A 24152-nucleotide genomic window follows, 5' to 3' on the forward strand; every position below is an offset into this window, starting at 1 on the left:
TTGGGTGGGAGTGTTGATTTGCTGGCAGGTAGGAAGGCTCTACAAAGGGATCTGGACTGGCTGGATCAATGGGCTGAGGCCAATTTTATGAGAGTCAACAAGAACAAGTGCTGGGTTCTGCGCTTGGGTCATAACAACCCCATGAACACAGGATCATGGAAGAGTGGATGGAAAGCTGCTTGGTGGAAAAAGATCTGGGGGTGTTGATGGTCAGTGGCTGAACATGAGACAGTGTGTGCCCAGGTGGCCAAAAAAGCCACCAGCGTCCTGGCTTGTATCAGGAATAGTGTGACCAGCAGGACCACGGAAGTGATCCTCACCTGTACTGGGCACTGATGAGGCCGAACCTTGAATCCTGGGTTCAGTTTTGGGCCCCTCACTATAAGAAAGACCATGAGGTGCTGGAGTGAGTTCAGAGAAGGGACTGGAGCTGGTGAAGGGTCTGGGGCGCAAGTCTGATGAGGAGCAGCTGAGGGAGCTGAAGCAGTTTAGCCTGGACAAAAGAAGGCTGAGGGGAGACCTTCTCACTCTGCACAGCTCTCTGAAAGCAAATTGTAGCATAGAGGTTCTTGGTTTCTTCTCCCATATATCAAGTGATATGACGAGATAAAATGGCCTTAAGTTGTTGTGCCGGGGAAGGTTCAGGTCGGACATTAGGAAACATTTCTTCATGGGAAGGGTTGTGAGGCAGTGGAACAGGCTGCCCAGGGCAGTGGTGGAGTCACCACCCCTGGAGGGGTTTAAAAGACTTTTAAATGAGTTTCTAAGGGACATGGTTTAATGTTAGAGTTAGGTTAATGTTTGGACTCGAAGATCTTGAGTGTCTCTTCCAACCAAAATGATTCTATGATTTGGTGTTTCTAATCCAAGTCCCCATGTGTGCAAAAGTTTCCTTCATAGAAGAGAAAGAGTGACTGGTAGAGAAAAACATAAGGCTGAAACTGAATGTCAAGACAGTGAGCAAACCCTGCTGTCCCCACGGTCAGAGGGAAACAGGGCTGGGAAGTGCAGACCTGGCAGTGGTGTCTCTGCTGCCCTGGAGGGTCTTGATGGACATGAAGGTGATCTCCATGACTGACAAGGTGCTGCTGACAGACCCACTGTGAAAAGTGTTGGTCCGTTCCTCAGCTGTATCGTCAAGGGGGTGAGTGAAGGCTGGTGGAGAGAAAAAACAGAAGTTTCAATGTGTAGACACATACGTGGAGACTCCAGTGCAGTGTGCTTCCCATTTATGGACCGCGTTACATCTACTGGATAGAGAAATGATGGACATGCCACACTCCCGTGGTGGCAACCAGTTTGTTTCACAAAGACACCGAGTCTGTCTGCAGTGCTGTCTGGGGTGTTGGTCACACATCAGTGTGAACGGGGATGGCTGTCCCGTACAGGACCATCGCTGTCCCTGCCCAATGCAGGAGGGGTGTGCGAGAGCCTTGGCACCTCACGTAACACTGCAGGTCTGTAACTGGCAATAGAAGGAACAACTTCCCTGAGTGTGATCAGACAATTTGGGGATGTTCATGACACCGCTGCCATTACAGTCAAAGGAGCTGGAGTCAACCCAGCTGATGGAAAAGACAGAGAGAAACTTAGCTCTCTTTGTGGTTGCAGACTCCATTCAGCAATTAAATCCCTGCATATGCTGCCCAAACATAAGAAATAAAGATTCTCTCATCCTAAAAGTGGCTATCTGATGTCAGTTCTATTGGCCAAAGTGATTCCCCATCGACCTACAAGAAGTTGCCCCCAGATGCGGCCTCTCCTCTTGGCATCGCTCCACTCAGCTTGCAGCCAGCTCCTTGTATTGTGCATCACCTCTGGCACTTCACATGTCACCTCGTCTTTGCATCTCAGCACATCAGTCTTGGCCTCTGCCTCCATTAATTAGCAAGGGACCTGAGACAAGGAGCTCACAAGTCAGTGTCTATTGCGTGTGCACCTGAACTGAGGCCAGAGGAATCCATCTCCTGTGGGTTTGTGTTGTGCGTGGGGGTAGCTGAGGACTACAGACATGGAATGGGGGTAGAATCCCCTCCCTCAGAAAAGGCAAATTAGATCATTTTGTGCCCATGTCTGGTCGTCATGTCCAAAGATGGGACAGTGAAAAGCTGATTCCTGGACCGTAAAATTTTTCAAATGAGAGAAATGACTCTGCGGGAAAAAAAGTGTCTCTCCCCAGCTGAGACAAGCAAATCAGTGCTGACTTGAGCCTGTTTCACAGCAGGTTCCCCCAGAACTCAAGGGGCACCGGGAGGGAGCCCAGAGAGGACAGAGAAAGGGACATCATGGGATGCTCCTCTGTTGCTAAGCTGGGACCAAGGGAGCTCCTGGCAAGCGGCAGCGCTGCAGAGAGACAGCTCTGCCCAGGAGCAGCTCCTCTGCACAGCGCAGCAGGGCTGAGGGCTCTGCCTGCAGCACTGAGGGCACAGGAGCCAGGCAGAGAGAGGGGAAAGGCAATGTAGGGTTGTAGGTTGCTGAGGGCTCACTGAGAGACAAATCTTCACAGTCCTAACACGTTAAGTCTTTGGCTGCATGACAATGCAGCTGCATTTCCTGGTGGTATCTCCTAAAGGTGGTACATCCCACAGCATTACAGGATCTGCCAGGTCTCTCATAAAGTATTTCTCACATAGAGGAGAAGAACATGGTCCAGACCAGGGCTTCCCTACTGCACCATCAATGGGAAAGGGCATGACGGCAAATTCTGCTGAGGGTGACTGCAAGGGGGAGCACCCAGGGGTTCCCAGGACTGTCCTGCAGAGCAGGGTCCCTGCCCCTAGGGCTGTGCCGGGGCAGGGACTCTGCCGTGTGCCAGGATCAGTGCTCAGCCTGCCCGGGGAGATCTCAACAACAAGGAGGGGAGAAGATGTCAGTGGAAGGAGCAAATCCTACCAGGGGAGAAAAGGTGCTTCTGCTGTGGAGAGGGTGCTGTGTGGGTCAGTGCTGCTCACAGCTCCAGATTACCCTCCGTATTTTTCCAGGGGGATGCCTCAAGGACAAGATCAATGCAAGAATTACCAGACAGATAAGGAGCTTTCCTGAGCTTGTCTTTTCAGTTTCCTCTCCCAAGGGGTGGGGGACGCAGGAAAGGATAAAATCAAAATGAGCTCTCATGCTTAAACAAGTCACTGAGACTCCTGAACTGCAACTCTGAGTGATCAGCACATCTGCCAGAAGGCTCATAACATCCCTTCACCACCCCTCTGCCTGTGCACAGCACCTGCATCACCTTTGCTGGACCCCTCAGCCTAGTCTGACCTGTCCTGTTTTCCAGCCTGCAAACAGGAAGATGCCCCCAGGCAGTGCCCTGTGAACAGGCAGGATCTGTAGGGCCAGGGGGAGGGCACAGAGGCTGGGATGGGGTCTGTGAGCACTGACAGGGAAGAGACATGGACAGGGAAACAGCTCCCAGGGGGAGAATCTCCAGGCAGCAGGGAAATGATCAAAGATGAGAGGAAACTAAACCCGGAATTGTTATGGGAGCGAGAACAGAGAAAAGTCCCTGTGATCCCCTGCAGTGTAGATCCCTCCTATGAGCAGCCCCCTGGCCTCCTGTCCCACCCAGCAAAGCCTCTGCCCTCGGGGCCGGGGGCTCCAAGGCATGAAGCAGCTCCTGTGCAGCCAGAGCTCCAGTTCCTCTGCAGAGCACAGGGGCTGAGAGCAGCTGCCCGGCAATGTTGGTGTCTGGGAGGTGGCTGCACAGCTGGGGAAGGGTGACGCTGTCTGAGTGCCCGGCTGCCTCTGCCCTGGCCTCTCTCACACCCACCCTCACCATCTCTGTTCCTTATCATTGGGAAAGTAAGTCTTGATGGCCCTTCTGTGTTAGCAGAACCAGGACAGTCCCCACTGCAGAGCTGGGCTGATTTATCAAGAACCCATGGGCAGAGGCCCTGCTCTTGGTTGAACGTTTGGCCAGCACTAAGCAGGGCTCCGGCCACAGTGCTGGAGAAAGTTGTCCTAGAAAAAGAGTGTCTGTGTGTGACAGGGGAGGGTCTGTGGGAGTTGGTTTGACGTTTGTCAGAGAACTCTTCCCTGGCTTCTCACTGTGCTTTTTTCTCATGACGGTGTGGCATACTCAGGAAAAGCAAATGTCCAACATCAGCTGCATCACCCAGTTCCTCCTCCTGGCATTCACAGACACACGGGAGCTGCAGCTCTTGCACTTCTGGCTCTTCCTGGGCATCTGCCTGGCTGCCCTCCTGGGCAACGGCCTCATCATCACCACCATAGCCTGGGACCAGCACCTCCACACCCCCATGTACTTCTTCCTGCTCAACCTCACCCTCCTGGACCTGGGCTCCATGTCCACCATTGTCCCCAAATCCATGGCCAACACCCTCTGGGACACCACAGCCATTTCTTTTATGGGATGTGCTGCCCAACTGTTTTGCTTTGTCTTTTCATTTCAGCAGAGTTGTATCTTCTCACCATCATGTCCTACGACCGCTACGTTACCATCTGCAAACCCCTGCACTACGGGACCCTCCTGGGCAGCAGAGCTTGTGTCCACATGGCAGCAGCTGCCTGGGCCACTGGGTTTCTCAATGCTCTGCTGCACACGGCCAATACATTTTCACTGCCACTGTGCAAGGGCAATGCCCTGGGCCAGTTCTTCTGTGAAATCCCCCAGATCCTCAAGATCTCCTGCTCACAATCCTACCTCAGGGAACTGGGGCTTATGGTGGTCAGTATCTGTTTCGCATTTGGCTGTTTTGTGTTCATCGTGGTGTCCTATGTGCAGACCTTCAGGGCTGTGCTGAGGATCCCCTCTGAGCAGGGACGGCACAAAGCCTTTTCCACCTGCCTCCCTCACCTGGCTGTGGTCTCCCTGTTTGTCAGCACTGGCATGTTTGCCTACCTGAAACCCCCCTCCATCTCTTCCCCATCCTTGGACCTGGTGGTGTCTGTTCCGTACTCGCTGATACCTCCAACATTGAACCCCCTCATATACAGCATGAGGGACACGGAGCTCAAGGATGCCCTGAGGAAACTGATGGTGGATGCTTTTCAAAAAGAATAAGATACCCATCATCTTCTCTTTATCAGACAACAGTTTTAATGTAACTCATTAGTGGCCCAGACGTGTGTGTGTGTGTGTGTGTGTTGGTGGTGTTTATTCCTTAATCAGTCATGGTATTTTGTTCATCCCTTTTGTAATTCATTGTCTGATTTTCCTTTTAAACCAACTGGCTGTATAAACATGGAGCCATTATCTCTGTGTATTTAAACAAAATAAAGGTCTCTGCAGTGACGTTTTTCTCTGAAATTCTTCCTCCAAGGCCTATTTTGAGGGACAGTTCCTGTGCCTGGGTAGAGGGAAAAAGAGGCCAGCCTGGCAGCCCTGCCAGGGAGCACCAGCGCTTGTTCTTCCAGAGCTGTTCTGGTTCCACTCCCCCGCTCTCCTTCTCATCCCTTGTGTTGGTGCAAGGCCTGAGTGCTCTGGCAGCTTGGTCCCCGTCCTGCTGTGTGTCAGTGCTGTGAGCGCAGGCAGGGACAGGCAATGGGCACTTGTGTCACAGAGGTGGCCTCACAGCAGCCTTTCCAGGTAGAAAGGTGATCTCCTATGGGTAGAGCATGATGGTTTAGGTCTTCTTCCAAAGATTCTCTAAAGAATATGCATATGAAAGTGGCCATGGATGCAAACCCCAGTGTACAGCTGAACAGGGCTGGCACACAGCAGTGTCCTCTCACAGCCAGGCCTCCTGCCAGAGACCTGCAGGACCAGCAGAGCAGGGGCTGCGCTGTGCCCCTGTGCACTGGACACCCCTCAGAAGGAGTCACAGGGCATCATCATGGACTGGCCCCTCACAACCACCATTTCCAGCCCTGCGCTCTCACCGAAAGAGGCTGTCATTCCCTCCATGGATGGACACTCAATGAGTGTTTCAGCAGTCCATGTTTGCTTTGTTCAGATGAGATGGGAGTATGCACATCATGTACGTGAGGTGACATGAACGTGAGTGAGCACAAACACCATCAACTACTCCTTTCCATTCTGTGAAGGCCTGTGGAACACACGAGGTCTTGAGCTCACTTCATATTGGGAGGAACAACCTATGGGAAATCACCTGAATGCAGCACTGGGTTGTGCTTCCTTTGACTGAGGTCCCCGTGTCCATTCCTCATGATGCGGGACATCTCAGGTGAGTGCAGAGCAGGTGACACAGCACAGGGGTGAGGTGTCTCCCATCCTTTGGGAGTGGCAACAGGAAGCCAGAAGGACACTGTGACTCCTGCCTCTGTGTGTAAAAGGGACAGACTCTCTCTCTGAGAATCCCTGGGTGCATAAGGAGCCCATGAAACCAGTGGACACCTGACAGAACCCTGATATTTATGTCAAAAGTGCCATAGAAACCAAAATGGTTCTTGGGTCCTTAGAAAACACAGACCTCAAACCCATCCTCAAGAAGAGTAGGAGTAGGAACTGGGAGAATAACAGGCTGGCCACCCTACCTCCCTCCCTGGGAAGGGGATGGGACGCGTCCTCCTGCAGCCGTTTCCAGGAATGTGAAGGACAAGGAAGGGACTGCTGAACCCAAATGGATAGGGAAAAGAAAGGCATGTTGTGTACAGGGCGTTTGCAAGGCTCAGCCATGGTCTCCTTCTGGCCAGAGTGGTGCTGATGGGGCTCAAGAAGTGGATGCTGGGTGGGAAGCTGGCTGAACCATCAAGCCCAAATATCATCAGTGGTACAAAGTCCTCCATGCAGCCAGTTACTGGTGTCATCTCTCAGTGACCAGCACTTGGGGAACACTGTTGAACATCTTTATTCTCCCCTCCTATGATGTAATGGAGTGAACTTTCAGTGCCTTTGAGGATGATGGAGTCCTTGAGCAACCTCACCTGGTTCACCCTGCCCTGAGCAGGAGAGTGAGACAAGATGAGTGAGACAAGATGAGTGAGACAAGGGTTCTCTGTAAACCTGAGTTATTCTGTGATTTGACAGAATTTTTGCCTTGGAGAGGTTTCTGGAGAGGGAATAGGTAGAATAATAATAATAAAAATAAATAAATAAATGAAAAATAAGGCTGTAGAGGAGATCTAGAAGGTGTTAACATAAAAACAGCAGTTCCAGTGAGGAGTGCTTTTCACTCACAGTGTTAGTGGGAAATATATTTGACAAATTTGAACAAGGTGAGGAAGCGAGATGGGTGTCTGCAGCCTGTGGGAAAGAGGGGCAGGTATAGGACTGAGTAGAACACGCTTCAGTCTTGGGAGGTCCTGGGTGCTAAGGAGGAGGATGGATGAGTGTGCTATTATGAGTTCAGTTGTGTTTCAGACACTCATAATCCAATCAGAATCCTGTGGCTGTGAACGGGACAGTGAGGTCAGTTCTGTCTCTGGAGGTGACAGCCCAGCAGCAGGGACATGGCTGGGAAAGAACCTCTGCCTAGGTGCCCACAGGCCCTACCCAGGAGATGGGTAGGAGATGCCTTAGAGATGTGTTATCATGTCCATCCCACCTGAGAACATGACGGGACAGCAGCAGGAACATGGTCGTGTCTGTCAGAGAAGCTGAGCGGCCCGTAGCAGTCACGGGATTTAGAAAATCATGGTGAGGTCAGGTAAAAGACCACAAGAAGCCTAATGGGTTGGGTTCCCTGCATGAAGGGCAGTTTCTGAAGCGGCTGAGCTTTCCATGGTAGTTGGAAAAAGCAGTAGAGAGAAAAAAAAAAAATGCAAAGTGCAATTTGGAAGGTGAGGATTGGATATGAGGAGGAAGAAATGTCAGTGGAAGGGCAGTGCTGTGGTGCAAGAGGTCACCCAGAGGGAGCTGGATCAGTCCATGGTTTGAGTTCCAAAGAGCAGCCAGTGAGGGTGCGGACACAGCAGTGAAGGTGCAGAAATGCTGGGGTGAGAGCAGGTGGGGAAGCGAGATGGGTGTCTGCAGCCTGCAGGGAAAGAGGGGCAGGGGTAGGACTGTGTAGAACAGCCTGTGGTGGAGATGGCAAAGGGCGCTGGCAAGGCCGGAAGGGACCCACAGAACCCAGGTCTCTGTCCCCTTGGCCATGGCAGTTGTCTCTGCCACTGAGGCGCAGGAGAAGCCATGTTGTCCTCATGGCACTGGGGACTCGGTGCCTCCTTGCAGCCCCGTGGGGAAGCTGGAAGTTGTTGTCCCAGTGTTGTCCTTCCCTGGGCCTTCCACACCCACATCCCACGGTCCCAGAAAGAGCCCTGAGCCGTGTGTGAGGGACAGGATCCCCCTTCCCATTGCCTGGAGGTCATGGCTTCTCTTTTCTGCTTGAGAAAGCAAACCAAGGGGTTTCTCAGCATCAGAGCTGAAGAAAAGACTAAAAGGAGACCTCATGGTGGCTACAGCTTTCTCATGAGGGGAGAAGGAAGGGAAGGTACTGATCTCTTCCCTCTGGTGACCAATGACAGAACACAAGGGAATGGAAGTAAGATGTACCAGGAGGTTTACGTTGAACATGAGGAAAAGCTTCTTCACCCAGAGGTGCTGGACACTGAACAGGCTCCCCAGGGAGGTGTCACGGCCCCAACCTGACAGTGGGCTCCATGATCCTCGTGCGCCCCTCCCAACCCAAAAGATTTTATGATTCTATTAAATACGAGGTCAAAAGTCCATGTTTCACTGTATGGATGAGTTGCAAACATATACATCATGTACATGTCCACTGTGTGCATGTGGTGAGATGAACCCAAGGGAGCACAAATGCTATCAGTTATTCCTTGGGGTGCCATAAAGGTCAGTGGGACAGAGATGGTGTTCAGGGGTCTCTTCCAACCTGTGTTATTGTAGGATTCCATAAATCTTTTCCTTGGAGAGCTCTTTCAAGTCAGAATAGACAGAGGAAGAAGAGAAAAATAATAAGAGTCAGAAGCAGAGATATAAAATGCCCCAGTGTAAATACAGCAGCTCCTGTGAAGAATGTTTCTCCACTCAAACCCTTGATAGGAAATCTATCGGATAAATTTGATGAACGCAGCTAAAGTCTATCTGTTCGCACACTGGATCACAAGGAGGGTGATGGCTGGGTACGATGCCATGTGGTCACTTGTGTCTCAGGAGCTCATGGTCCAGTAGGAAGCCAATGGCTGTGGAGGGCACTGTGAGGTCACTTCTGCCTCTGCAGTGGATAGGCCAACAGCAGGAACATGGCTGGGAAAGGACTGTGAGGTCACACAGACCAGACGAGCAATCGGGCCCAGTCAGCATGGCTTTGTGAAAGGCAGGTCCTGCTTGACCAGCCTGATCTCCTTCTATGACAAGGTGACCGGCTGAGCAGATGAGGGAAAGTCTGTCGTGGGGAGTGAATCCGCCACACAGGCTGTGGGTGTTGTGTCCTTAGACTGCAGTAAAGCCTTTGACACCATATCCCACAGCATGTCCTGGAGAAGCTGCAGCTCCTGGCCTGGATGGTGTATCTGCGATGGGTAAAGAACTGGCTGGAAGGCCTTTTGTCCCCTGGAGCCGTTTGTTCCCTTCCTGTTCACATGGGCATCCCATGAATGCATCACTGCTCTCCTCCAGTGTAGACAGGCACAAGGCCTTCTCCACCTGGACCTCTCACCAATGCCACTGTTTTCTCCAGCAACCTCATCCTTGACTGTGGGATGTCCAGAACAGCCCTCCTGAGAGAGTTTGACAAAGCCTTTTTTCTGCACCATCCCCACATCCCTGCTCAATCCCCTCATCCACAGCTTAAGGACCAGAAAGTTTGTGTGTAAGTGGAGCATTGAGAGAAATGGTCAGGAAAGCTTTGAAGTGCACAGGGAGCCCATCAACATGTTGGCCTGCTGCTCTCTTCTGAACAGGCCCAGAAGACCTGGACAGGATTTGCTGTGTCCCAGAAATTTGCCTGGAAGATTGGGATATGGAGAAAAGGTTTGGTCTGGGAAGGAACAGACAGGTGCTGGTGGAACTGGCTGGTGTGACCGTGAGACATCTCTCAAACACCTCAGAAAAGTCCTGGCTCTCAGGGAGGTTGCATGGTCCTCTGAGGAAGAAAATATCAAAAATGACTTATCATAGAATCAGAAAATAATTGTGTTTGGAAGGGGCCCTTAAGATCATTAAGTCCAACCATAACCTAAATCTGGCACTAAAACATATCCCTAAGTGCATCATCTATATGTCTTTTAAACACCTTCAGTGATGATGACTCCACAACCTTGCTGGGCAGTCTCTTCTGTTGCTTCTAAACCCTTTCCCGAAAGAATTTTTTCCTAATATCCAATCTAAATCTCCCCATGTGCAGCTTGAGGCCATTTCCTCTTGTCCTATCACTTGCTACTTGGGAGAAGAGACCAACACCCACCATGATCAAACCTCCTTTCAGGCAGTTGTGGACAGTGACAAGGTCTCCCCTCAGCCTCCTTTTCTCAAGGCTGAACAACCCCAGCTCCCTCAACCGCTCCTCATAACACTGGTGCTCCAGACCCTTCACCACCCTTGTTGCCCTCCTCTGAACTCTCTCCAGCACCTCAATGTCTTCCTTGCCATGAGGGGCCTAAAACTGACCCAGGATTGAAGGTGCAGTCTCACCAGTGCCGAGTACAAAGGGATGATCACTCCTCTAGTCCTGCTAAAGCTCTAATTGGATCAAGGCTTGAACATCTTGATGTGACCCAGTTGGTGACAGGTTGGACTGCAGACTCCTGAGGTCCCTTCAACCTCAGTTCTCTTATGATCCCATGGTGATGTTGGGCTCTGTTTCTAACTGGAGCAGAGCAGATGATGATGGGGCAGGATCCACCTGTGCTGTAGGTGACCATCTAAACCAACATCTCAGCCAGGGAACCAGCCAACACCTCAGTGTGACTCGCTCTGGGGAAAGTGTGAGGAGTCCTGGGCAGGGAAGGTTTAGAGGGCATGGGGCGCTATGCAAGACACAAAATGATCTTGGCTTCATGCCTGCAGGCCCATCCGATGTCAGTTAATGTCAATGAAAATTAAAATAAGAAGAACTGAAGACAAAGATCCAAAACAAAGGAAGGTGTCAACACATTTTTCTTTATTTTTCTTTGTGGGGAGGTTCTGTTCTTTGAAAAGGAAAGAGTTTTGCAGAACTTGGCATGAATTTAGGACACAAATGTCTTCAGCTCCAGGGACACAAACACCTGGTGCCAGTGTAGATGCCCTGGGTACCCCTGCCCAGGCTCCACCTGCATTGCAAGGTGCTCTGATCTCCCCAGGCCCTGTGTGCTAGAGGCCAATCCCAGGCCAGCACCTCAGGTACAGTGGGGCCCTAAAATGGCACTGGCTGTTCATGGTGACACAACAGATGACTGATGTCTGCTTGGAAAGGTGCACTTCTTTGTTGTTGTTTTTTGGATTTGTGGTTTTTTTGTGGGGCTTTGTTTGTTTGTTTTTCTGTGTGTGTTTTTTGTGTTTGCTGTGGTTTTTTGGTTTTTTTGGTGTGTGTTTTTTTGGTGTGATTTCTGGTCTTGTTTTATTTTGTTTGATTTTGTTTTTTTTTACTTCTTAAAACAAACAAAGGAAAAAAGAAAAGCCACAAAAGTGAATTACCGGGAAGTGTACTAAGGATAGGAGAAGATATACTGGTCTTCCCCTGTACTTCTATTACCAGTACTCTATTATTTCATCTCCCTCATCATTCGGGAGTTTCCACCTCTCTTGATTCAATGTCCCTGTCAAAGGACAACTTTCCAGCACTGTCTGGACATTTCCCTTCCCAGTGCTCTCAAGATTCTCCTCCACTTGCTCTTTGGTCATTCAGTTTCTCTCAACTGTCTGGTTTCTGCTTCGAGCTTCAGGGAGTTACAAACTTGCCCCATTCTTCAGAGCTCTAATTAACATGGCAGTCAACACGTTCATTGTGTTTATTTCTATCCTTTCCTATCTCTCTGTCTAAACCAGTTCTTGTGTGGATGTCCCTTGTGGATGGTGGACCTCACCAGATCCAGCTTACACACACAGTTGAGGAAAGTGTTTTACTGTTTATTAAACTGTGCAGTGTTTACACAGCAGAGCAGGTGGAGCTGGTGCACAGGAGCTGCAGCATCTCCTGCAGAGCTCAGTGGAGAAGTCTGATGTGAGGAAAAGTGATGCAATCTCTGGTGGCCAATGAGGGAACCGGCAGACTAGGGGTGGGGAGTGAGGAGCGAGGTTGTCCATACAGTGTCCAGCCTCAAGGCACTGTTCTCCTGCCTGTCCAGATGTCTTCAGGAGACCCTCGGGATCAATGTCCAGTGTAGAATGCTGCTGTCACTTCTTCTATACAATGAACTATAACAGAAAATACCCTGGAAAGAAAAAATCCTCCTTTATGAAATCTTTGAAATCTTCATCAGCAAGTGTCCCATTGAAACCTCTCCAGTTAGTTCTACAACTCTTGAAGATTTGAATGAAATTACCGAAAGAAACACGGCTCGTTAGGGCTTTCTGTGTTTTAATGAGCCCAACGGCGTATTTGGTGCTGAGTCCATGAACCTCAGATACCAAGCACAGACTGAAGAATCTGCTCAAGAAGTCCAAGTCAGAGAAAACTCCAAAGTACCTTGAAGCATTAATGGGCCCCACTGAGGGCTGTTACTGACAAAGCCTCCCTGGGGACTCGTTAGAGCAGATAATTGGAGGCAGTGATTCCATCAGGCAAAGGCAAAGTGCAGCAGCTCTGATGCTGAGAAACCCCTTGTTTTGCTTGATGAAGGACAATGGCCAAGCCTTGAGCCCCTGCCTCTAGGAAGGGAGATCCTGTCCCTCACGTGTGGCTCAGGGCTCTTCCTGGGGATGTGGGGAGTGCGATGCCCAGTGCAGGACAATGGTGTGACACTCCCTGGGGGTGCAAGGAGGCAATGGGGTGCCATGGCCGTGACAACCATGTGTCTCCTCTTAGGCCTCGCTGTCAGGGACATCAGTCACAGCCAAGGGGACAAAGACCTTGGCTCTTGCAGGGACATCAGCCACAGCCAAGGGGACAAAGACCTTGGCTCTTTCAGGGACATCCAGCCTTGTCAATGCCCTTGGCCATCTCCACCACAGTCCAGCGTACACTGTCCCAGGCCTGTGGCTGTTTCCCCACAGGCTGCAGACACCCCATGTGCTTCCCCACCTTGTTCTCACCCCAGTATGTCCCCACCTGTGCTGCTGTCTGTCCATCCTCACCAGCTGTTCCTGGAAACACAAAGTCATGGCTGATCCAGAGTTCTTCTGAATGACCACAGCACTGTGCTCAGAATGACATTTTTTTATCCCGAGCTCCACTCTGGGCCTCCAGAGCTGCAGTTTCTGATGGTTTTCCTTTCTCATGCTGTTTTCCTCTACCGTATTGTAAAGAGATTTTCAAGATTCCTGAAGCTACTACTACCCTTTCTTGTCATGGTTTTACCACAACCACCAACCAAGACCATGAGAGCTGCTCACATCCTGCTCCCAGTCCCCAGGTGGGATAAGAGAGAGAACTGAAAGGGAAGGGAGAAACTTGTGGGTTTAGGAAAAAAAAAAAAAAAAAAAAAAAGAAAGAAAACAGTGAAAATTATACACTACAAATAATAATATACTAAAATATACATAAAGTAAAATATATGATTCTCAGTGCAATCCCCCACGTAACTCCAGTTGTGCTGAACAGACAACCCAAAAGAAGAGAGCACCCTGGTCCTGAACAGCTGATCCCAGCAAGAGAAAGTACAAGTGCAAAAGGCAGAGAGGCCCAAGGGCCAACTGAAAAGCAGGAAAACATCATAAAGCGGAACTAACACTGAACTCCCAATAGAATGGAACTTCCAAACAGAGCCAACCAAAGTAGCTGGCAAACCAAAACTAACTGGCTGGAAAAGGCATCTCCAGCTTATAGTGAGCATGACACCAATGGTAAAGAATAGCTCGTTATTGACCTGGATGTCAGTCAAGGTGCTGTCCTGTCTGTGCCCCCTCCTGCCAATTTGCACCTGCAGCTGGACTCCAGAGAAGTCCTTGGTTTCACTGACAATAGTCCAGGTAAATTAAATAGAAATAGATAAATTAAATTAAGAAAATATACTCAGTGCTATCCCCCGTGTAACTTCGGTCACACAGAACAGCCAGTCCTGCAGAAGGGAGCACCTTGGTCCTGAGCAGCCCACCCCAGCAAGAGAGAGCAAAAGGGCAACAGGCAGAAAGGCCCAAAGGCCAACTACAGAATGACAGAATGGCAAAAGGCCGAACTGACATCGAACTCCTGACAGAATGAAACTTGTGAATGGAACAACCAAACCAGCTGGAAAACCCAGAGTAACGGATGTAACAAGCTCTAAAAGCCGGCTCCAGCTTTAGACAGAGCATGACGCTAACCATAGGGAATATTTCATTGATCAGCCTGCATGTCAATCCAGGTGCTGTCCTGTCTGTGTCCCCTCCTGCCAATCTGCATCTGCAGCTGGATGGCCAAAGAAGTCCTTGGTTTCCCTGACAACAGCCAAGATCTCAGTGAGTTCTGACATTCCTTTCATAGCAAATGGCAAACACTGTGAAGCTGCTAAAAGAAAAAAAGGAACTCTATCCCAGGGAATAAACAGCATTATCTCACTATTCTCATAGTAAATCTAAACAAAAGACTGTACTGGGTATGAAGGAAAATGTATGAATAATATTAACTCAATTTCAGTAAAACCAGCACGTTTCCTCAGCCTCCCCTTCACCAGGCTGAAGAAGTTTGGGTCTCTCAACATCTCCACATGTGACCCAGACTTTCTCTGGCCACATGGCAGCTCCTCCCCGTTCCTCCAGAATGGGGAACCTCACACTGGGACACACCGCTCCAGATGTGACCACACCAGTGCTGAGTCACGATGGACAATAACTGCCCTTGTCTGGGTGGCCACGCCCCTCCCAGTGCAGCCCAATGTGCTCATGGGCATATTCCTGTTTAGCACCACTGAGAACTGGCTGAACATCCAGGCTCAGAGGGTTGTGAGCAGTGGCACAAAGCCCAGCAGGAGGTACCATGAGGAGCACTGAAGGACACCATATCTCTACCCAACATCTCCTCCCCTCTTGGGTCCCCTGGAACCATCGCAGTGATAATGGGAAGAGCACTGCCTGTATGGGGTGGAGGAGATGGGGTCTGGAATGAGGGTCCTGGGGCAATTTCTCCAGGTTGTTCATGCAGCAACAAGTCAGGCTGGATATTTGGAGAGAGGAACTCTTACTAAGGGCCTCCAATGGGCATGGAGATGGTGTACGGTTTCCTGAATGGCTCCTTTTCTGGTGGAGATCACAGAGGCTGCCAGCCCTTTAGCGGACCCAGGACAGGCCTTGTCCTTCCTCTGGTCACAACTGGACCCCAGTTCTCAAGCTCAGACCCAGCTCAGGAGCCTTGTCTAGGTGTGACTTTTGGGGTAAGGTTAACAAGAGGGGTGCATAAGTTTGTCTTAAGGACATGTGATGAGCACCAGGACTGAAGTACCAGAGCAAAATGATGTGGCTCCTGGGTGAATACTTTCTTCAGTGCAAATCCTGACACAGGGTCCCAGACTTGCTTTCCATGCCACCCTTCACAAGGGATGATGCACTAAGAGATGGCAAGTTGGGGACACCAATCCTTCTCCAGCTACTTCCCAGGCCTGGTGAAGCACCAGAACAGCAAGGACTTCTGACCATGCACCCTAAACTCTGAATATTATCTTTGAGCAGCTGAACACCAGCATTTTTCTCTCTCTGGTGCTCCTGGCCCCTCCCCTGTGCTCCCCACAGCTCCCCAACCTGGCACTGATGCTCTGCAGAGCAGGTTGGCTGCAGAACCATGGGGTGAGTCCACACTGGTTGTGCTGCTCAGTGAGGGACACAGATGCAGCTGGATGGGCTGCACTGTCACTGAGCTCTTTCCTGGGGGTCTCAAGCTCTGGAATAGGTCCAGAGCATTTCTTGGGACTCATTGGGTTTTCCACTTATTTCTGTTCAGCAATCCCTTCCTTGTCCTTCAGGTTCCTGGAAACTGGTGCAGGAAGACATGGCCTATCCCCTTTCCAGGGACAGAGGTATGCTGACCGTCCCTTCATTCTTCAAATTCTCCTTCAGGCTCTTCTTGAAGATGGGTTTGACATCTTCCTTTCCTGAGGACCTCAGAACTTCTCTGATTCTGCTGTCACTCTTGGTAGCACAATCCAGAATCATGGGCAAGGGTGACAGAGCACTTGAAATGAGCCTGGCCCAGCAGCTGAGATGAATCTCACTGGGCCACTGAGGTTTGCTCCTGGAATCACACACAGAAATGCCACGGTTCCAACAGGCATCCATATCTGAGTTGGTCTCAGGACTCCTTCTGCACCCAGGGATGCTCACAGACAGAGTCTGACCCTTTTGCACACAGAGGCCGTAGTCTCAGTTTCTCTCTGGCCTCCTGTTGCCACTCCAAAGGGATGGGAGAAACCTCAGCCCTGTGCTGTGCCGCCTGCTCTGCACTCATCTGAGGTGTCCTACATCATGAGGAATGGACACGGGGACATCAGTTCAAGGAAGAAGATCCCAGTGGGCGGTTTCCCATGGGCTGTTACTCCCAATGTGAAGTGACCTTGAGACACTGTCTGTGTCACAGGCCTTCAAGGAACCCCCAGGAATAGCTGCTGTTGTTAGTGTTCACCTGGATTCATCTCACCTCTCGTACACGATGTGCATGCTCACATCTCATCTGTACAATGCAGACATGGATTTCTGACCTACTCATTCAGTGTCCATCCATGGAGGTAAGAGCAATGTCTGTGAGCTGGGGAGAGAGACCAGGGCTGGTAGTGCGGGGCCAGACCATGATGATGCCCTGGGGCAGATGCTGTGGGGTGTCCAGTGCACAGGGGCACAGCCCAGCCCCTGCTCTGCTGGTCCTGCAGGTCTCTGGCAGGAGGCCTGGCTGTGAGAGGACACTGCTGTGTGCCAGCCCTGCACGCACGCACTGTTCAGCTGAACAATGGTGTTTCATATGTGGGTCACTTTCTTGGGCATGTTCTTGAGAGAATCTTTGTAAGAAGACCTAAACCTTGAAGCCCTGCCCATAAGAAATCACCTTTCTATCTGGAAAGGCTGTTGTGAGTCCAGCTCTGTCACAGCAGTGCCCATTGCGCGTCCCTGCCTGCGCTCACAGCACTGACACACAGCAGGACGGGGACCAAGCTGCCAGAGAACTCAGGCCTTGCACCAACACAAGGGGTGAGAAAGAGAGTGTGGGAGTGGAACCAGAACAGCTCTGGAAGGCCAAGTACTGGTTCTCCCTGGCTCTGCTGCCATGAGAGAGCTCTTTTCCCTTCCACCCATTCACACGGGAACTGTCCCTGCAGCTCCATAAAGTTCTTGAAGTTAAGATGCCAGTAGAAAAAAAATTGTTGAAGGTCGTTTATTTTACTTAAACACAGAAAACACGAATTCCTCACTGACACAGCCACTCAGTGAGAAAAGAAAAGCAGGCAGTGAATTGCAAAGGGAATTAAAATATTTTCATACTAAACAAACAAAAGGAGAAACAAAAAATACTGCAGACAGGATGAATCTGCAATGAGTTAGACTATAACACTTATATAGAACAAGACAGAGCCAGTTTATAGCTTCAGAAATAATCCAGTCATCTGTTTCCTCAGGGCATCCTTGAGCTCCTGGTTCCTCATGCTGTAGATGAGGGGGTTCACTGCTGGAGGCACCAACGAGTACAGAACAGACACCACCAGATCCAGGGATGGGGAGGAGATGGAGGGGGGTTTCAGATAGGCAAAGGAACCTGTACTGATAAACAGGGAGACCACGGCCAGGTGAGGGAGGCAGGTGGAAAAGGCTTTGTGCCGTCCCTGCTCAGAGGGGATCCTCAGCACGGCCCTGAAGACCTGTACATAGGACAGTATGATGAAAACAAAACAGACAAGTGTTACTAATACACTAACCAACAGAAGCCTGACTTCCCTGAGGTAGAACCGTGAGCAGGAGAGCTTTATGATTGAGGTGATTTCACAGAAGAACTGGTCCACAGCATTGCCCTTGCACAGTGGTAGTGAAAATGTATTGGCCGTGTGCAGCAGAGAATAGAGAAACCCAGTGGCCCAGGCAGCTGCTGCCATGTGGACACAAGCTCTGCTGCCCAGGAGGGTCCCGTAGTGCAGGGGTTTGCAGATGGCAACGTAGCGGTCATAGGACATGATAGTGAGAAGGTAAAATTCTGCAGAAGCTAAAAAGACAAAGAGAAAGAGTTGTGCAGCACATCCTGCAAAGGAAATGACCCTGGAATCCCACAGAGAGTTGGCCATGGATTTGGGGAGAATGGTGGAGATGGAGCCCAGGTTGGGGAGGGAGAGGTTGAGCAGGAAGAAGTACATGGGGGTGTGGAGGTGCTGGTCCCAGGCTATGGTGGTGATGATGAGGCCGTTGCCCAGGAGGGCAGCCAGGTAGATGCCCAGGAAGAGACAGAAGTGCAAGAGCTGCAGCTCCCGTGTGTCTGTGAAGGGCAGGAGGAGGAACTGGGTGATGGAGCTGCTGTTGGACATCTGCTGTCTCTGGACATGGGGCACTGACACAAGAAGTAAAGACAGTGACAAGTTAGGGGAGACTTCTTTGAGCAAAATCAAAGCCATTTCTGACACACCCTCCCCTGCTCCAGACCCTCTTGTCCTTTTCCAGTCCTTCTTCCAGCTCCGTGTCTGAGCCCTGGGTGGTGCTGGCTGGAGGTGCTGTGAGCAGCAGGGCCTGTGCCCACTGGCTGTTGGGGAGTCAGCCCTGCTCTGCAGCAGGGGTCATGGGAACGGGCGGCAGGAGACTGACCTAGGGCTCGAAGTTGTCATCTGAAAGTGTTGCTGGTGCAGAAGGGCCTGTCAGCATCTGCACTATCACAAAGAATGACAAAGGATGGCAGAATGAAGTTTGAGATGTTTGGGTCTTTTACAGCTTTCTGCATATTCCCAGGAGAGTGTTCTTGTATCCCAGAAACCCTCAGCATTTCTGACACATTCACAGTGAAAAGAGCGAGACCTGTGAGACCAGAGGATGCCTGTGGGTCAGTGCAGAGTGAGGGCAACTGCTCTCTCCCTCTGTCTTGCTCGAGCTGCCCTGGGCTGGCACCTATCTGAGATGGAGCCTGATCACACTCCCATGTTACCCTGAAAAGCCACCAGGCACTGCTGAGAGCAGAGGGATCCACCTCAGACATGTCTCAGCCTTTACCAAGGTCTCAGCACCCCATGTTTAACCCAAGAAACACACCACTCATTCCCCAGCCCCACAGGTCAGAGCAAAGCTGGGACACGTGTTCCCATGGACACACCTGCAGGAAAGGACCCACAAGATCAGGCTGTGACTCTGCAGCTGAAACTGCCATCCCCAGAGAACCTGACAGCAAGAACAAGATCCCAACAGCAGTGATCCAGAGCAGGGGAGCAAGAAGGACAATGCGGTGAGGGTGGGTGTGAGAGAGGCCAGGGCAGAGGCAGCCGGGCACTCAGACAGCGTCACCCTTCCCCAGCTGTGCAGCCACCTCCCAGACACCAACATTGCCGGGCAGCTGCTCTCAGCCCCTGTGCTCTGCAGAGGAACTGGAGCTCTGGCTGCACAGGAGCTGCTTCATGCCTTGGAGCCCTCGGCCCTGAGGGCAGAGGCTTTGCTGGGTGGGACAGGAGGCCAGGGGGCTGCTCACAGGAGGGATCTGCACTGCAGGGGATCACAGGGAGTTTCCTGCATTCTCCCTCTACAACATTTCTGTTTTCATTTTCTGCTCCTTTGCAGACCATATCCTTCCTGCAGGGAGATTTTCCTCCTGGGAGCTGTTTCCCTGTCCATGTCTCTTCCCTGTCAGTGCTCACAGACCCCATCCCACCCTCTGTGCCCTCCCCCTGGCCCTACAGATCCTGCCTGTTCACAGGGCACTGCCTGGGAGCATCTTCCTGTTTGCAGGTTGGAAAACAGGACAGGTCAGATTAAGGTTAAGGTGTCCAGCAAAGGTGATGCTGTTGCTGCATAGGCAGAGGAGTGGCTGAAGGCATGACAGGATTCTTTTGAAGACCCACTGATCACACAGTTGCAGTTCTCAAACTTCTCTTTTACCTTAAGATCTCCTTTTGCTTTTATCCCCACCCGTTCCCCAAGAGTAGGAGACTGAAAACAAAGACTCAGGGAAGGTCCTTGACTTTATATGCTGCCTGTGGGCATGAGGACCTGTGCAAGGAGGAAAAGACAGTGACGAGTTAGAGGAGACTTCTCCGTGGAAAATCAACATGCTATTTCTCACGGTTAACCCCCTCCCTGATGGAGGGATGTTTCAGCTCATTCTCTCTTTCTACCAGCTGAGAAAAACAGTTCATCAAAGTTTAAAATGCAGTTGGGCATGCAGTTTCCATGGACACAGCTGTAAGGTAAAATTCGCTGAATTGGTGGCAGAACAAAAACTGACCCACACTCCCACCCCATACCCAGAGAGCAAGAGCTCCAGGAACAGGTGGAGAAACAGGGAAGGACACTGTAGTGCTACCAGAAAATAAAGCAAGGACAGAAAGGCAGACGGGCATGCTGTGGAACCTTCTCCTTACCCGACTGTGCTGCTGCCACTCACTTAATGACACTGTAGAGCAAGTGCTTTTAGCACCTTTTTTGTGTACCACGTTCCAGGAACCCTTCCCCTGGAGGTCCAGCTGCTGAGGTGGAGACTCGTGACCTGGACCCCATGGCTTTGTGGCAGAGGCTCTGCTGGGGAACAGAGGAGACCAGGGGTTGCACTGGGAAATGTGTCTTTGCTGCAGAGGATTTGAGAGAGGTTCCGAAATCCCATCCCCAGCATTTCTGGTAGCAGTTAATTCCTCCTGCCCATGTCTATGTGGCCTGTAGTTGTGTCTCTGTCCCTGGGTCTGCTCCCTGTCAGTGTCACAGACCCCGTCCCACCCGCTGTGTGCTCAGCTCTGTCCTGCTCACACCTCCTGGCACTGCCCAGGGGCAGCTCTGTGTGTGCAGGGCCTCAGGAGCAGCTCAGACAACTCCTAACGAGAACTGGGGTCTCAGTGTCTTCTCCAAAGAGAGAAATAAATCCCCATCTCCCACTGCACACCCAGCCAACCAAGAGTGGAAATCTGAAAGCACAGAATCCTTCCTTTGCAGCTGTTCCTGTCTTGATGTTGTTGTTCAGAAGGACCCTCTGCCATGTCTGAGGGGGTGATCTGGAGCTCTGAGCAGCCCTGACCCACACAACACCCTTCAACCCCACAAGTTCCCTGCCTGCCCTGCCAGGGGTCGCTCCTTCCACCCACAGCTGCTGCCATGGGATCTCCCCGGGCAGGCTGAGCGCTGACCCTGGCAGGCGGCAGAGTCCCTGCCCCGGCAGAGCCCTGGGGTGCAGGGCTCCTGCTCTGCAGGACAGCCCTGGGCACCCCTGGGTGCACAACTTGCTTCTCAGATTTTCGAAGCTGCTGAAAAAGATCCCTGTCCTTACATATCCCACCAGTTGTGCCTGTGCCAGGTTTAGGAGATGCCTCCAGGAGCTACAGCTGCATTGCCCTGCACCCAGAGACTTACCATGGCAAGGGCTGCAAAGGTTTCTCCTCCAGTGAGCTCTCAGTCATCCTCCCAATCCTGACCACCTTTAATCTCTCTCTGCCTTGCTCGTCTCCCTGAGATCCCCAGGCAGAGCCCTCAGCCCTGCTGCGTGTGCAGAGGAGCTGCTCCTGGGCAGAGCTGTCTCTCTGCAGCGCTGCCGCTTGCCAGGAGCTCCCTCTGTCCCAGGAGCCTAGCCCAGCTCAGCAGCACAGAAGCAGCCCAAGGTGCTTTAATGACCCCTCTTGTGGGTTTGGTGCTGAGTCCATGAACATCAGGCCCTAAGGGGACGAAGAAGAAACTTCTCAAGAAGTCAAAGTCAGATACAAACTCCAAAGTTTCTTGTAATGTTAATGGGTCCCACTGAGGGACACGATTGAGCAACTGTCCCCAGGGTCTGGTTACAGCAGAAAACTGGAGGCAATGATGACAGGTCAGGAAAAGCAAAGTAACTGTGTCTCTGAAGCTGAGTAAACCTGAATGTGTTTCATTAACCAAAGGGCCAAGCTCTGACCCCCAGCCCTGGGAAGGCAGACCCTGTCTGTCCCAAGTTTCCCAGGGCTCTTCCTCAGACAGTGTGATGTGGGGCTGTGCAAGGCCAAAGGCAGGACTATGGTCCCACACCTCCCAGGTTCCTGGCTGGGGACAAGGAGGATTTTCGAGCTCATTGACAACGTCTTCCTGACACGGGTGACTGAGGAGTCAGTGAGGTGAGGTGCCCTGTGGGACTTCACACTTACAAACCAGAAAGAGTTGGTCAGGATGGAACAGTCAGGGATAGGAAAGTAGAGCTGAGGCTCCTGGGAGATGATCACAAGGCCAAGAGCAGGATTTCAGGAGAGCAAGCTTTGGCCTGCTGAGGGACCTGCTTGGGTCCTATGGGATATGACCTTGGTGTCTGCAGTGGTTTTCTCTCACCTTTTCTCCCTCCTCTCTCCCACCTGCTGTTGTGCAGCGTTTTTTACCCTTTCTCAAATACAATATCCCAGAGGTGCTGCCAGCATCACTGAGTGGCTCAGATTTGGCAGGAGTGGGTCCATCTTGGAGCCAGCTGAAATCCTCTCTGTCTGACGTTGGTCAAACTCCTGTTGTCTTGTCAGAGAGGTGACAACTGTAGCACACCCACACTCACCCCCAGTTCCAAGACTTTGCCATGTAAATCCAGTTAGATGTTACAAACTGCTTGATCATGGAGAAGAAATGGAAAAGATCTTCTGTCAGCAACCTTAGGGTGTCTCCAGTCAATGAGCAGGTTCCTATGGGTAACTGTAATTGCCTGATATTCACTGGCCAGGCAAAGCTGCAGGTGCCAACAGTCCAAAGAATCTTGGGACAACTTATTAACATGCCTGCCTGGTGGGCAGCAAGGGTGATGTTCACCTGGATCTGGTACTGAATGAAGAAGGAAGTGCTGGTGAGGGATGTGAACATGAGTGTCCACCTTGGTTGTTGTGACCAGGAAACAGTGGGGTCCCAGGCACCAGAGGGGAGGGAGGAAGGTCAGCAGCAGAGCACAGCCTGGTGGGCTCCAGAGAAGGCTTTGACATACTGGAGGATGCAGACGAGTTGGTTACATGGAAGAAGGCCTGAAAGGTGAAGAAGCTCAGGAAACCTGAGCAGCCTTACAGGACAGCCTGCTCCAAGCACAAGAATGATTCCTCTGAGAACCCATGAAAAGAAGCATTTATCTTGTGAGGCTGCTCATCTGAACTGATGGATCTCCAGGACAAAAAGATACCACTCAGGAGGTGAAAGCAGGGGAAGCTGCAGAGGAGGAATTTAGAAACCTTGTCCATCGATGTAAAGATGATGCCAAAGCTGATCTGGACTTCATAGCTGCAGGGGAGAATGAAGGCAGCAAGATGAGCTTACACAGTTTCCTTAAAATAAGAAACCGGGCATATGTGGGCCTCCTGCTGAACTTTGCAAGAGTAGAATCAGACAGGACTGAGGTTCTTCATGGCTTCTTTGCCCCCATCTTCACCAGTAATGTCTCCTGGGAGCTCATTCCTAAACTCAGGAGTCTAGAGAACACCCAGCAATGGATGGGACTCAAGTCAGGTGTGACCTGAGCAAACTCAGACACTCAGACACCATTACAGAAAATAAAAACTGAGAAGAGAAGGAAAAAGAAGAAATTTGGCTTTATTGCTATTTATTATGGAAATGCTCTCTGTTTGACTATTCCTGAAATCTCCCTCATCATCCACACCAGACTTGAAGCCTTTAGGAAAAAAGACTCACAGAGCCTTGTCTTGTAAGAGCATTTTCGATGTTAATGAGCCCTCTGCTGCCATGATCCTGAACTGCAGCTACTGAAACAATGAACAAACCTCTGATGAAGTGAAAGGCAGAAGCAAACCCCAGGTTTCTGAGGGTGTTTGGGACCCCATGAAGGGCCATCACTGACACAGCTGTGAAGGAAACAACAAGTGCAGGTCCCTGTCCCTGGAGGCTGGTGAAGGAAAGACTTGGAGACACTGGTTACAGGTGGTGAGGGCCATGTGGAGGTGACTCTGATGCCATGTCAGCCCTTGATGCTTGTTCATCACCAAAATGGCTGAGCCCTGACCCCTGGGACCTGGTAGATTTTTCTCAAATGTTTTACAAGGCTTTTCCTGTGGTCACTGTGAGTGTTTCATGCTTTGGGGGTGGGTTTTATGTCAAGTGCTGTTGCTTTAACTGCAAGGCTCTGGTTTTCTGT

The 24152-nt window shown here is 51.0% G+C and overlaps 1 protein-coding gene across 1 annotated transcript; it reads left to right on the forward strand.

Moving 5' to 3' along the window:
* Positions 1-4432: 4432 nt before the first annotated feature.
* On the forward strand, positions 4433-19913 carry LOC139828721 (olfactory receptor 14J1-like). Its single transcript, XM_071812860.1, has 2 exons — positions 4433-4996; positions 19890-19913. The coding sequence occupies exons 1-2, from the start codon at positions 4433-4435 to the stop codon at positions 19911-19913; spliced, it is 588 nt and encodes a 195-aa protein (XP_071668961.1).
* The last annotated feature ends 4239 nt before the right edge of the window (positions 19914-24152 follow it).

This window comes from Patagioenas fasciata, chromosome 10 (genome assembly GCF_037038585.1).
Source record: "Patagioenas fasciata isolate bPatFas1 chromosome 10, bPatFas1.hap1, whole genome shotgun sequence".
Lineage (NCBI taxonomy): Eukaryota > Metazoa > Chordata > Aves > Columbiformes > Columbidae > Patagioenas > Patagioenas fasciata.

What these genes read in the sequence shown, in the direction of transcription:
- LOC139828721 (XM_071812860.1), top strand. Translation starts at nt 4,433, where the DNA reads ATGTCCTACGACCGCTACGTTACCATCTGCAAACCCCTGCACTACGGG. An exon ending in ATGCCCTGAGGAAACTGATG is followed by an intron (nt 4,997 to 19,889) that starts GTGGATGCTTTT and finishes GTTGCTGCATAG; the next exon opens with GCAGAGGAGTGGCTGAAGGC.